Source organism: Cebus imitator, unplaced genomic scaffold (assembly GCF_001604975.1).
Source record: "Cebus imitator isolate Cc_AM_T3 unplaced genomic scaffold, Cebus_imitator-1.0 Scaffold346, whole genome shotgun sequence".
Classification (NCBI taxonomy): domain Eukaryota; kingdom Metazoa; phylum Chordata; class Mammalia; order Primates; family Cebidae; genus Cebus; species Cebus imitator.
The window spans coordinates 2,126,969-2,141,049 of record NW_016107661.1 but is presented as its reverse complement, the minus strand read 5'-3'; the positions used below and the strand labels follow the sequence as shown (position 1 = coordinate 2,141,049).

The window sequence follows — 14,081 nt, the reverse complement described above, 5'->3', positions numbered from 1 at the left end:
AACCATCCTCCTACCCAAAGATCCTTACCAACCATCCTCCCATATACTTCTACCCAATCTCCATTCTACCCAACAGTCCTCCTACCCAATGATCCTAACCAACTATCCTTCCAACCAACTATACACTTCCACCCACCTCCATTCCACCCAACCATCCTCCTACCCAAAGATCCTAACCAACCATCCTCCCATCTGACTACACTTCCACCCAATCTCCATTCTACCCAACAATCCTCCTACCCAATGATCCTAAATAACCATCATTTCATCCAACCATCATTTCACCCAACAATTCTAGGAATTAATATTAGTATCTAATCTGTACCAGATATTTTCCTAGGCAATGGGGATACAAAGATGACAAAAAATATGAAGTCTCTCTTCTGAAGGATCTCACAGCTTAATAGACAGATAAAAGATAACTAGTAATAATAAGCGATATCAGACAGGCAGGGAAAATTTAACCTAGATAATGTATCCTGTTGGGATGAACATAATTTTTAGGAAGGACTAACAAATTCTTGGCTTTTAAAAGAGAATTATATATACATGCATGTGTGTGCATGTGTGTATTTTTTTCCTAGTTCTATCCATATTGTCTATTTAGAAGGCCCAGAAGCCATAATCACCTAGAACTGTGTTTCTAAGTACCGTTCTCAAAAAAAAGGAATGATTGCACTGTGGAAAAGTGGGTGGCTCTAGGACTGGGGCAAGACAAGTAAAGGTAAACCTGGAATAACTTCTGGTGCCAATGGATTTATGTCAACAGGATACAGGGCCCAGCATGAAGGGATTCCCAGTGAATAAATATGATACAATTTGAGCATCAAAACAAACAATGAAAGTAATTGATTGTAATCCATTGAATAAAACATGAATCCATTATGCTATATGAAAATAAATAATTAAATGAATCTGTATGGGAAAGGAAATAGAATGTCAAGCCATAAATATAAGTGTGATGGAGTTAGAAAGCCATCATTTGATACTCATAATAATCATAAATTGACTCAGACAAAAATCATCAATGAATGGTAAAACTAGTGAATGAAGGCTTGAAGGCAAACAGGTATTTTAAAAGTCTAAAACCATTTCTCCCACCCCCAAACTACTTATTAATTACAGTGGGAAGGTTTTTAGGAGATATATCTAAGAGACATCATATGATCCAAAGGGCTAATGTTAATATCACCAATAACAGAGAAACCAATATCACATGCCTCTTAATATGGGACCCTGGGAAAAACAGGACATTATTACTCCTGGGGTATCTGCGACAAAAATGTATGCCCTAACTGGGATCATAAGGAAACAGCTGAAAAACCCAAATTAAGGGTCATCTGCAAAATAAAGAGCTGCCCTGTGTTCTTTTTGTTTTTGTCGTTTTTTAATTTACATCATATTTACATATTGAGGACCCACTCTCTTGTAAAAAATTGTAACAAAAATAAAGATTACATAAAACTTAGCATTTTAATCATTTTAAAGTATACAATTCAGTGGCATTAAGAACATTTACATTCTTGTGCAACTATCATCAGTACTCTAAAAATTTCTCATCTTCCTAAACTGAAATTCTATACCCGTTAAGCACCAACTCCCCTTTCTATCCTCCCCCAGTCCCTGCTAACCACTACTTTACTTTCTGTTTCTGTGAATTTGACTACCCTAGGTACCTCATGTAAGCAGAATCATACAATATTTGCCCTTTTGTGACAGGTTTCTTTCGCTTAGCATAATGTTTCAAGGTTTGTCCATGTTGTATCGTGTCAAAATTTTATTCCTTTTTAGACTCATAGTTTTTTGTAGCAGCTAAAACAACTAAACTTGCAAAAATGAATAGTTAAAATTGAAGTGCTCTCCTCAGGTGATTTGGCAATGGACAGTCGAGGGTATGTGTTCTTAAAAAATGTCAAGATCATAAAAGACCAAGCAAGACTGTTTTGCTGGTGTGGATTAATGGTCAGTAAAGACACTTGACAACTAAATGAAATGCATGATGGATTAAATTCTGGACCACAAGCAAAACTGCCATCAAGGTCATTATGGGGACAACTGATGAAACTGGAAAACAAACAGTGGATGAGAACAGAGGACTATATCCGTGCATTAAATTTCTTGATTTTGTTACTGTATTGTGGTTACGTCCTTGTTTTTAGGAACACACTGAAGTATTCACAGTTAACCAGGCAATATGTCTGCAACTGACACTAAGAAAGTTAAGAGTTTTAAATTATATATATATATATATATATATATATATATTTATGTACATAGAAGGTGAGTAGAAAATGAATGATATTGAAAAACTTTATATGAGGTGTACGTTGGAGGGTAATTAAAACTTATAAAGGAAAGAATGCAGGGGAACATGGAAGTAGCAACACAGATGTTTCCTACAAGTCTTCGAGGTCATGGAAAGATCTCTTCCCTCCCAACAACTTTAGGACTAAAGAGAGGAATTCATATAAACTAGAACCTGCAGCTGAATTAGCCATTCTTTCCTCAATGCCAGGGATAATGAATAGTTGCACTGCTGGGTAGTGATGCTGTGTATAAGGCAAAGTTCTCAAACAATGCCTCCTTTCTTTTTCTTTCACAAGGTTTTCCCACTATTTTAACCAATCCTCTCAATCTTTCCACTATCCCACCCAGCAAGGTCAGCAGAATATATCTAAGGAATCAAATGAATCTTTTAAAATTTGGTGAATTTGAAGTGAACATATCAATTTTGTTTATAAAAAAATTAAAACGGCATGCTTAAGACACATAAGCAGTAAAATATTTAATACAACACATATCTGCTTCCTATACCCAGGTTAGTAAATATTACCAATAGATTAGAAATCCCCTAGTTGTCCCTCACAAACACACACACACACACACACACACACACAGACACACACATACACACACATACCTACATGCATATACCTATGTATCCCTAATAAATATACGAATTTATTTCACATTATTTTCCATGTTTCAATTTTACACAGGTGATAACATATCCAATTGCTACTCGTTTTTTTTCCCAACATTAAAGTTGTGAGATTCATTCTAGTTTATTTTTCATCACTATAGTATTCCATTATGTTATGTTACCACAATTCATCTTTACCTTCTCATTTTGATGACAGGCTAGGTTGCTTCTGGGTTTTTCTTTTAACCTTTATAACCTATGCTACTACAAACATTAAAACAGAGGGCATGTGCTCTGTGGAAAGTAAAAAAGTTCCTTTTTAAAGTTTCCTTTCTTGTTAAAGAATAAGTGTGCTAATAAGTTTGTTAAGCCCTATCCTATGTAGCTGTTAAACATGCCATGCTTACAGGCACGTAGTACATTCTACCTGTGCTGGATGTGCTCACAGGCATGTCCCATGTCTCCATTGTTTTTACCTGTGTAGAAAAGTTTTAATTTATTAGCCAATCAGGTTTTAGTTTAGATTGTGAGGTCTGGCTCCAACCAATGGAAATCAGACACAGCAGTAAGGACGACCCCAAATGCTTAAGGGATAAATTTGTATGCTTTTCCTTTGTTCATTGTACTCTTGTGGCAAAATGGCTAGCAAGGGTACCGTTCCTGCAGTCCAGGAGGTAAAAATTGCATTGCTAGAAGATCCTTTGTCTCAGTGCTGATTTTTCTTTGCAGCACCGAGCATCTATTTCCAACAGGCTCTTCCTCTTTTATCTATTGATGTGCCTGTCATGTGTAAACGTGGCCTGGTACATATGACTAACTGATAAACATTTTTTCAATAAATGGTGAATAAACCTGTTGCATATGACCATGCCCTAAGTGGTAAAATAGATGAACATATACTTTACCAGCAATTTAAGAACTAAAGGATAAGGGCATGAGTGGAAGCTTAGATCACAGAGCAGAGGAATTACTGGCATGTGAGAATTAAATGAGTACCATGAATTGAAAGGAGATGTGGATGCAGATCTGCAAACCCAGAGAACTGAGAAGCTCTACATTAGGAACCAGCACGATAAATGCAATCACAGGAAATAAAACCCACATGAAAGCTGCAACATTTTGGTATGTGTGGCAAGGACTAGATCAGAAAACTACTTTCTGCTAGCATGCTATCTTCATTATCTGGTTCTGCCCTTGCAGACTGAATATTCATGGGGTTTGGGCAGGCTGAGCTTCCAGGGGTGGTCCCAGCACCATTTTCTCGAAACCCTGGATTAAGAGGGATCCAGTGAGCTGTGAGATATTTTCAATATTTATCATTCAGGGTACATAATACAAGCCTCATACACATAATCTCTTGAAGACTAAACCTTCAAGAGAAAAACAGTCAATGAATGAGAAACCCAAGCTTACAAAGAGAAGAAAAGGAAGGGTGCAGACTGGCGGAAACAACTTCAAAGAGGCTGTGTGAGGTGGCAACCACGACATGTAAAGCAAACATGACATTTACGTCCCCCAAATCAAGACACAAATGAATCTTACTTTGTGCTACTTTTACCTGCCATACTGATAGATTTTCCTAATGTATTCTGGTGGGCCAAAAGGTAAGTTGGAACAACAAGGGTTTGCATTTCAAAGTAGGAATTGAGGATTTAGGCAACCCCAGTAACTGGTGGAAGACAGGATGGCTTTGTGGTTGGAACAGTCTTTCTGACTCTTTGAAAACATCTTTGTTTTCTGCTCCTGGCACCACAATCCATTTTTTTTTCAACAGCAATCATCCTACTTGTCCAAAAGGTACATCAAAAAACATCCAGGCATGGGTCCTCAACATATGAAAGCAAGACACCCCAGCTCCCTCTTTCATGTTGTTACATAATTTTTATCTACATATTCACAATTTTAGCTTTACCTAATTTCAAATACATAAGAACATCCAAGAAGGGATCGACCTACAGTGACATAAAGACCGACTGACAATTCAGTATAACCCAAGTTTTGGTTCCACGTGCCAACACTGAAGTTCCCACTTCATTCATTTTGCCCTAGTTTTATCACCTGCATTGAGGCAGAACTTCAGCTGTCACTTCCACAGCTCAGGCAGGAGCGACAAGCTGCTGATGTGGGATGAGGAAGAAAACAGTGTGAAGCACCAATTGGCAGCGTAGGGAAAACAGGGATTTCAGAAAGAAGTACACAATGTTGTCACGTGCACTTTCACGGGGTAGGACATGCTCCTTGTTAATGGCGACACTCAGAAGAACCCACAGTGGCATCAGGGGCAGTGGCTCACGCTTGTAATCCCAGCACTTTGGGAGGCCAAGGCAGGTGGATCATGAGGTCAGGAGTTTGATTCCAGCCTGGCCAACATAGTGAAACCGCGTCTCTACTAAAGATACAAAAAAATTAGCTAGGTGTGGTGGCGGATGCCTGTAATCCCAGCTACTCGGGAGGCTGAGGCAGGAGAACTGCTTGAACCCGGGCGGCAGAGGTTGTTGCAGTGAACCAAGATAGTGCCTTTGTATTCCAGCCTGGGTGACAGGGAGAGACTCTGTCTCTAAATAAATAAATAGATAAAGAGACCCAATAGAGAAAGCCACTCCAAATTTTTATGAGAAGAAAGCAAAAGATTCCTGAGACCAAAAGACAGTGGTGCCTACTACTGGCTCTGCTTCATGCTCATTCCGCCACCTGGAGTGCGTCATTTCAGCTTATTGTGACTCAGTTGCCTCCTCTGTAAAACTGGGATAACAGTACCACCTAGTCCCTAAGTTAGCTATGAAGATTAAATACAATTATCTATCTCAAGTGCCTGCAGAAGAGCCTGGCACATGGTAAGTCGTTATTATTTGTTCATGCTATGACTGCGCATCAACGGTCTTTGCCATCCTCACCTCCTTGAAGGGTGATGTAGAGAACATACAGGTGGCGTCACATCGCGTTTCACACAACAACTCCATTCTTACCTCCGTATATTATAGCTTATTCTGGATTGCTCAACACTGTCTCATATCTCTCCATGAAGAAAAAAAGTAGGGAACATGATGTATACAGTATTTGAGAAATGTCAGGGGAATTTTTATTAAAATGCTCACAATTCTAAAGGTATAAAACAGGAACGTAGAGGCCGGGTACAGTGGTTCATGCCTGTAATACCAGCACTTTGGGAGGCCAAGGCAAGGAGATCACCTGAGTTTGAGAGTTTGAGACCAGCCTGACCAACATGGAAAAGCCCCGTCTCTACTAAAAATACAAAACTAACTAGGCGTGGTGGTACACGCCTATAATCCCAGCTACTCGGGAGGCTGAGGCAGGAGAATCGCCTGAACACGGGAGGTGGAGGTTGCGGTGAGCCAAGATTGAACCATTGCACTCCAGCCTGGGACACAGGAGTGAAACTCCATCTCAAAAAATAGACAAATAAATAAATAAAATAAAATAGAAATGTAGAAGTCTTTATAGTTCAATATCTAAAAGGTATGGTGAGTTCAGAATATCTGTCAAAAGCAAGGGAGAAAGCAAGGTATATATCTTCCAAGTACACATACGAAGACATATATCTTCCAGGAAGATGAACCTTCCAGAATTTTTTATATCAATATATGTGTGTGTATGTGTGTGTATGTATACACACATATACATATATATGTGTGTATATGTATGTTTCATTTATAAATATATATTTTCTAGATATAAATATAAATACAGGCAGATACACAGAAACACACACATACACACACACACACACACACACACACACACACACACACGTAGAATGGCCACCATTCTCAGCCAGAGACCATATGAAAGTCAGGCAAGGACCTAATGGAGTTAGAATGTGACCTCTATTTCTAAAGTGTATTGTGGAAAAAGAAATTCATACCAAGAGACGGAGGAGAAAGTGAAAACAAGAAAGACAAAGCCCCTGAGCAGCAGCTGAAGTAGTAACCACTGCTCCCCTTAATCAAAACGCCCTCTCTATTCCAGGTACCGTGTTAAGCACTAACAGTCTAGATCTAGACATCTTTTAATTTTCTTAACAACCCACAAGTTAGACATCATTTTTCCATTTTACTGACATAGAAACTGAGGTTAACTATCTTCACCAAAGGTATGCAAGCCAAAAAGTAATGGTGCTCCGCTCTAAATGTAGCTTCCAGTGACTCAAATCCTGTGTTCTTCCTGCTATACCACATTGCTTCAAAACATGCCTAGAAGAACTGGTGAAGTGGTCTCATTCTCATGGTCTTACTGCAAGAAAAGATAGCATACGCCACCACTCCAGTGCCCGATCTCCCCCGAGACAGAGACTTGAAGAGCATAAGATTTACCTATTAAAAATGTAAATGTATGTACATATATGTATCCATCCATCCATCTGCCCATCCATCCATCCACTCACCCATTCATCCACCCATCCACTCATCCATTTATCCATCCATTCAACTTTCTAATCATCCATCCACCTATCCACCCATCCACCTATCCATCTATCCATCCATCCATCCATCCATCCACCTATGCAACCATCCATCTATCCACCCACTCACCTATCCATCCATTCATCCATCCATCCATCCACCCACCTATCCATCCATCCATTGATCCATCCATCCATCCATCCACCCACCCATCCATCGACCTATCTACCCATCGATCCACCTGTCTACCCATTCATTCATTCATCTACTTATCAATCCACCTATCCACCCATCCATCTGTCCCTCTATCCATCCATCTAACCATCCATCTATCCATCTACCCACCTATTTTAAGAAGAGAGGGCCCAACCAGACAGATTTATAGCTGCAATTTTGATAGCACTCCAAGATTGTTAAGAGGAAAGCTAATTTTATCAAAACATTTTTTTTAAAGGGTGAATCCCATTTTGGGCTCATCCATTTTGATGATTAAGCCTTTGCCAAGACCTCTCCCTGTGAGATGCTACAATTGAAGGAGGTACCCTCCCACACATACTGTCACATGTGCATATTCATATTTCTTATCACAGTTTTAAATGGAAATGGGGTACTCTGAACCGAGTGAGTATCATAAAAGGACTGCACCCCCCTACCCCTCACCAAGTCTAGGATGGGAATTTCCTCCACTCTGACATTCCCTTTGTCTCCCGTTGCTCTCTCCCAAGTCAGCCAACCAGGCAGAGGGAGACAAAAGGTCAACTTTCTCACCCATGAGATATATCTCAGAATGTCTTTTGATATCTATGGGGTTTAAATGTGCAATTCGTGGTGAGAAATTACACAGAAAGATGTTTCCCGTTCAGATATCAGAGAAAACACATCACATTTGAAACTAAAAAACTAGAGGGAAGCTTCCTATTATGCCTTCCAGCGGGGTCCCGGTGAGCACTGCCAGCTTGGCGAATGAAACCCCTGAAATACCAGACAACCTGAGAGATTGGCTTCGGGGTGTCTACCGCTTTGCCACTGATAGGAATGACTTCTGGAGGAACCTGATCCTCAGTTTGGGACTCTTCGCTGTGGCAGTTTGGCTGGCCAGGAACTTGAGTGACATTGACCTCATGGCACCTAAGCCAAGGGTGTAGCCAAGTAGACAATTGAAATCCTGTGCTGAACCTGAACCTTCCAAAAAACAGCCTGCAATCTGTGACCATCACAAGATGTGCCCTGATGGCAGCTGAAGTGTGATTCAATGGGCACTTTCCTTTTCCTTAGCCCTGCCTAGTTTCCTGTTGTTCCATGAGTCTAAGCAGAATTCCATTCTCTAGTCAGTAGACAGGTTTAAGCTACAGTATTGCCTCTGTTCTGTTAAGTTCTGTACAAAGTTCCTAAGCTTCTCCAGAGGGTGACCTTTGCTCTTGTCCTGAGAAATAACAATGCTGTTTTAACAAATATTGAAATAAACACTGCACACACACACACACACACACACACACACACACACACACAGAGAGAGAGAGAGAGAGAGAACTAGAGGATCACATAGATCCTCCATATGACCATACGTCTACATCACCATGAAAGTGTACACACATGTTCACACACATGCACATGTGTTCACAAGGACGCTGGGGAAAAATGGCCAGGTGAAATGTATACTAAGGGCCCAACAGAGAACAGATGGGGTCTGCTTAAAAAAGAAGCTTCCTTGGAGTTACACTCTCCTTGGCAAGGTGGGTGGTAATACTAATGCTGAGGTTGCACCAAATGTCTTTAATGTTGGAGGGAAGATGGGAAAGAGAGAAAGAGGAGGAAGGGGGGAGAGAGGGAGAGAGAGGAAATAAGAGGAGAAGAGAGGGGAAAAGGTAAGATAAAATATAAGAACACTTTTCACCTTGGCAAACCAAATAATCAGCTTTAATCAGGTAAAGAGCTTTATACTGTTTGGAGAAAGCACTGTTGAATTCTGCCAGCATCTTAGAAGCACGCAATTTGAAAAAGGTTCTATTTTTCTTGGCTTGCAAAGGAGAGTTGGACTTCTCAGTACAGCAGGGAACAGACGTTGTGGCATAAGGATCCAAGAGGGGCAGGCTAAACCTTTCTTCCCCTTCCAATGGCTTTGTGCCATTGTTCAAATGCAAAATACAGGCCACTATTCCATTGAAAACACGGAAAAGGCTTCTTGGAGGAATAAGCTTATTTGAACTACAATCATGTCTTTCCAATTTTTTTATATTTGCTTTTTATTGTATGATATGATTACATACTTATATTCAGATACTTTACCTATGTAGACCTGGTTTCATTGAATAAAACATCTCTTTCATTTCCTAGGCCAAAAATATCACAGAATCAGACAGACTTCATTAAAAAGTAACAAGAGGGTCTGATTTTACATGGACACAATTATTAGTTCTGTCACTGGGTGTCTGTGAACAGAGCGATTGATTTCTACGTGAAATTCGTTTCTCCTGTTAGCCTTTTAGCTAAGCCCTGGAGTGTTTTTCTATTTAATCTTCGGAAACTTTAAAAAATGGTATTTAGTCTCCGAACTGTCTGTTGTGCTGTTGCTGCTGTTCCCTTCAAAAATGTGACACTCATTCTTGCCAGAAACAACCTCAATTCAAGTCTATTTAAACCCACAGAAGTGCAAAAATTAGGCAACTCTAAAGAACACAATTATTTAAACAAATAAGTAAACCCATCAATGCCTCCCCAGAACATCTCGAGCTCAGTCTCCAATCCCTTTGACAGTTATTTCTGTCTCATTCTGTGCATGCTTGGTCAAGTTTGCAAAGAAAGATTTAGGGTTTTGTGCCTATTCTGTTTAAATATCAGAATTTATTTTTCCCTCGATCCTCTGTTTATGCCATTAAACCATACCTTGGGATGAAATGCCATTGAGTTGTACGACAGACGCTTTATTAAAGTTTATTACACAATGGGAAGGCCACATTATAGAAAAAAAAAAAACTTCAAAAATAGGATGAAGTTGACAGTTTCCACATTTTCAATATAAATAAAAAATGCTTTTGAAGCCAATTGAGCTACTTAATGAGGCAGAGACAACTTTAAATTCCTTTAAAGTTAAAAAATGATTCTTCTGGTAGAATTTCAAGTTTGCATTAGATCATTTCATTTGAGAGAAAAACTGTGCATGCCTTCCTTGAAAACCCAAGTGATCACTCCAGTATCAGCCCAAGGGAGGCCGTTCCAGGTGGCAGGCTGTACAACCTTCTAGCCTTGCTCATGTATCACACATTTCGAAGGGGGAACAAGCAACATTCAAGAGACAACTACCTTATTTAGTCTCCATCGCCTATTCACACCTCAACCTTTCTTCCTCAAATTCAGGGGTGAAGGTCAGTGAATTTGCACCTGCCAATGCGACGTTTGGCTATAATGGCAAAATTCAATAAAAAATAAACCATGCATTTCCCCACAGACCACTGCACGGGCATCAGTAACAGGAACTTGTGATTACCAGTGACCCAAGCTGGACCATGACCAGTCACCTTCTGGTTAAACCCATCAGTATTCTAGTATCAATCTATGAAGCCATCCATTTACCCTGCCCTCTATCTTAACCTAATCAAATTTGCACATTGTAACAGAAAGCTGCTGTCAGAGAGCATCAGGTAAACTTAATTTCCTATGTCCTGGCACACAGATGTATAAGCCAGTGCCAAGAGATGACATATGAGCAGGTGGCCTCATATTGGACAAATTTAGCACCTTGACTAAGTCTCAGAACCCCTGACCATGTATTATTTAAGTACATTCAATTTTATGAAAATTTCCAAAGCATTTGGGAAGCAGGTCTAAGTATTCTGGCATTTGTAAGATGTTTGCCTTTGGTTAGTTTACTCCTGACAAATTAGTCAAAAGAAGGTGAGGAGTGCTTAGAGGAAGGATGGGCATTAGAAGTAGGAGTGTTTTATAAATAGATGTGATATAAATAGATTACATCACATTTTAGTCATTTAATTTGGGTTTTCTTGAGGAGCTAGACTTGTTTGTGGTCCAAAATAACACTATCATGAAAATGATTCTGTCATGCTTTTAGTGAAAAGTCATGTGTTATCACTGCCACCTGAACTTGACGTCTAATGAGTCAGGAAGGGTTTGTTTCAGGACACTAGAACATAAGCTCCTTGAGCATGAGGGCTTTGCTTCTTTTGTTCTCAGCTGTATCTTTAATCATGAAAAGTGTATGTCACATAGGAAGGTCATGATAAGTGTTTGTTGAATGAATGAGTGAAAATAAACAAACCAACAAATCCAGTTGATCAATAAAAGAATGAAAGGATTCTTTTGATTCTGTATTCCTTTTCCTTTCTTACCACTCCTCCAGCCCACTGGTTCGTAGTTTTGGCTGTGGATAAGAAATACCTAGGGAAATCTTTAAAATATACTAAGGCCTGTGCCCTCATCACAGACATTCTGATTCAATTGCTATGAAGACAGGGTAGGGGCTTTGAAAAGCTCTCCAGGTAACTCTAATTAGCCAGCTTTTACAATGGTTGACCATGATCTTTTTTCAGCATCCTCTCAATCTTGTTCCTGGTATCTAAGGTTCTTGTCTGCATCTTTTCCCCAACTTTGCCCTCCTAAGCAGTTCTTCAAGTGTCACAATCTTTCGTCTGTGTTTTTCTTCTCCTCATCACTGGGTCCCATTCCTTTTGAGCGTGTTTCAGTGACTGAGACATATAACCTGATAACGTGACATCGGTTACTCTGCCCATATTACATATTTGTAATGTATTAGAAATTGGCAACACATTGCTGAGAGGGGTGGCTCAAGATTAAACTTTCAGAGAAAGAGGATGAATGGCAATGACTTGGCTTGGTCATTTCAGGTTCTCTTCAAATGCAAAAACTGCCTGCCTAAAAAACAACAAGACAAAACAAAAGATGTGAAAGGACCTCCCTCCCCCCACCATGCAATGATAATGGTCTTCCGGTCAAACAACATTAAAAAACTCAGGATATCCAAAATTTCAGATTACACGCTGCACAACTGTAGGGGGCGCCATCCACATTGGTAATTACGAAAAAGCAGACATGGAGCTCTGTAGCACATGGCCCCGTCCTTGGTCATCTGAGAAAAACAAACAAATTGCTTCTTAACACCAGAGCATACATTTCACAAAACCTATGATGGATCAATGCGTTTCTGTGATGATTATTTCAGATAATCCGGAAATGGCATGATCTGCTTGACAAAGGCTTTGTCAAGTAATAGATGGTCCATCCTTCACCAGACTGTTACAACTCCACAATATTACTGGATGAGACCGAGTGGCATTGCCATTTCTATGAAACAGAGGAGTACAGACTTCCAAGACTGTGTAAATGTCAACTATAATAAAAACTTGAGGTGTAAGCTGTGAATCCATCTATCACTTGGACATTTTTTTTTTCCAAATATAGTGTGGACAATCTGTTTCAGCATGTTAAAATAATCGCAATAAATTTGATAAGAAACTTTTGGTCTTAGCAGTGTAAATGTAATAGTATTAAACACACGGCCAATAACAGTCCAAGCTTTTCTTGCCAGAATTTTGGCACATCATGATCTTTCATGGTCAACTCTCTAGGCAGGTCCCTTTGGAAAAAAAAAAATCTATAAATAAATATTACACAATGATGTAAATGTACAAGAAAGTTGATTGCTGCTTCTTCCTATTTTCATTACAAGGTACAGGCTGAAATCTATATGTTGTATTTTCTCATTGAAAACAAGAACAGATGCATCCTGGAAATAGTTCATAAAGCCATGGAAATGAACTAAATTGAATGCTGCTCAGAGTTAATAATTCACATAATCACAACCAGCACTTTGAAAATAAGCAAAATTGTTCCTCATGTTCTGTAATCACTACATTCTCTAATTAACAATTAAAAGAATGATGTTTTTGAAATCATGGAGGACATAGATCACATCCCATTAATTTAATGATCTAATATCCCAATGTTAATTTTAGGCACTGGATAAAGCTTTACAATTTCTATAAATACTACTAAGTTGTTTCAAGTGCATTTTTATTTTAATATCACCAATCTCTTTTTTTTTTCACTTAGATGATGCCAGGTGGCACACACAGTAAGTTGTCTGGGCTTGCTTATATATACACCTGATCCCTTTGAGTTGGAAGAGGGTAGACGCTGGAAAGGTTGGTAGAGTGACTCACTTGCAGAAACATCCAGCAACAGGAATAAAACATCACAGGACGTGACTGTGTGATGTTTTCTGGTTTAAGTGATTTTTCCCCTGTATCCATACTCCAGTTGCAAAGCAATAGTTAATACAAACATGTGGCTACCAAAAGAATTAACATTTGGAAAGCGTGTCTTTCATTCTGAGAATGCACATTCATCCTCAAACAAGTAACTGAAAATCTTCCCTATCAGGTGTCTGAAAGTCTCCACCTTCACTGACCATCAATAATCAAAAGACCTTCAACAATCAAAAGACCATTTTCAGGCCCAGTACACTGGTTCACACCTGTAATCCCAGCACTTTGCAGTTTGAGGCAGAAGGATCACTTGAGGTCAGGAGTTCGAGATCAGCCTGGCCAATATGATGACACCCCATCTCTACTAAAAATACAAAGAATTAGCCAAGCATGGGGTGCCACAGGCACGCACCTATCATCCCAGCTGCTCAGGAGGCAGAGGCAGGAGAATAGCCTGAACCTGGGAGGCAGTGGTTGCAGTGAGCCGAGATTGCACCA

General features: G+C 39.6%; 2 protein-coding genes across 2 annotated transcripts in view; one reads left to right on the top strand and one right to left on the bottom strand.

Moving 5' to 3' along the window:
• Nucleotides 1–14,081, bottom strand: part of LOC108287505 (serine/arginine-rich splicing factor SR45) — a 1,472,561-nt gene that overhangs the window by 286,461 nt on the left and 1,172,019 nt on the right. The gene's annotated exons all lie outside the window — the stretch shown is intronic.
• LOC119467889 (mitochondrial import receptor subunit TOM6 homolog) lies at nucleotides 8,265–8,575 on the top strand. The gene has a single exon (XM_037730469.1). It carries the CDS (start codon nucleotides 8,265–8,267, stop codon nucleotides 8,487–8,489), a length of 225 nt encoding a protein of 74 aa, XP_037586397.1. The 3' UTR covers nucleotides 8,490–8,575.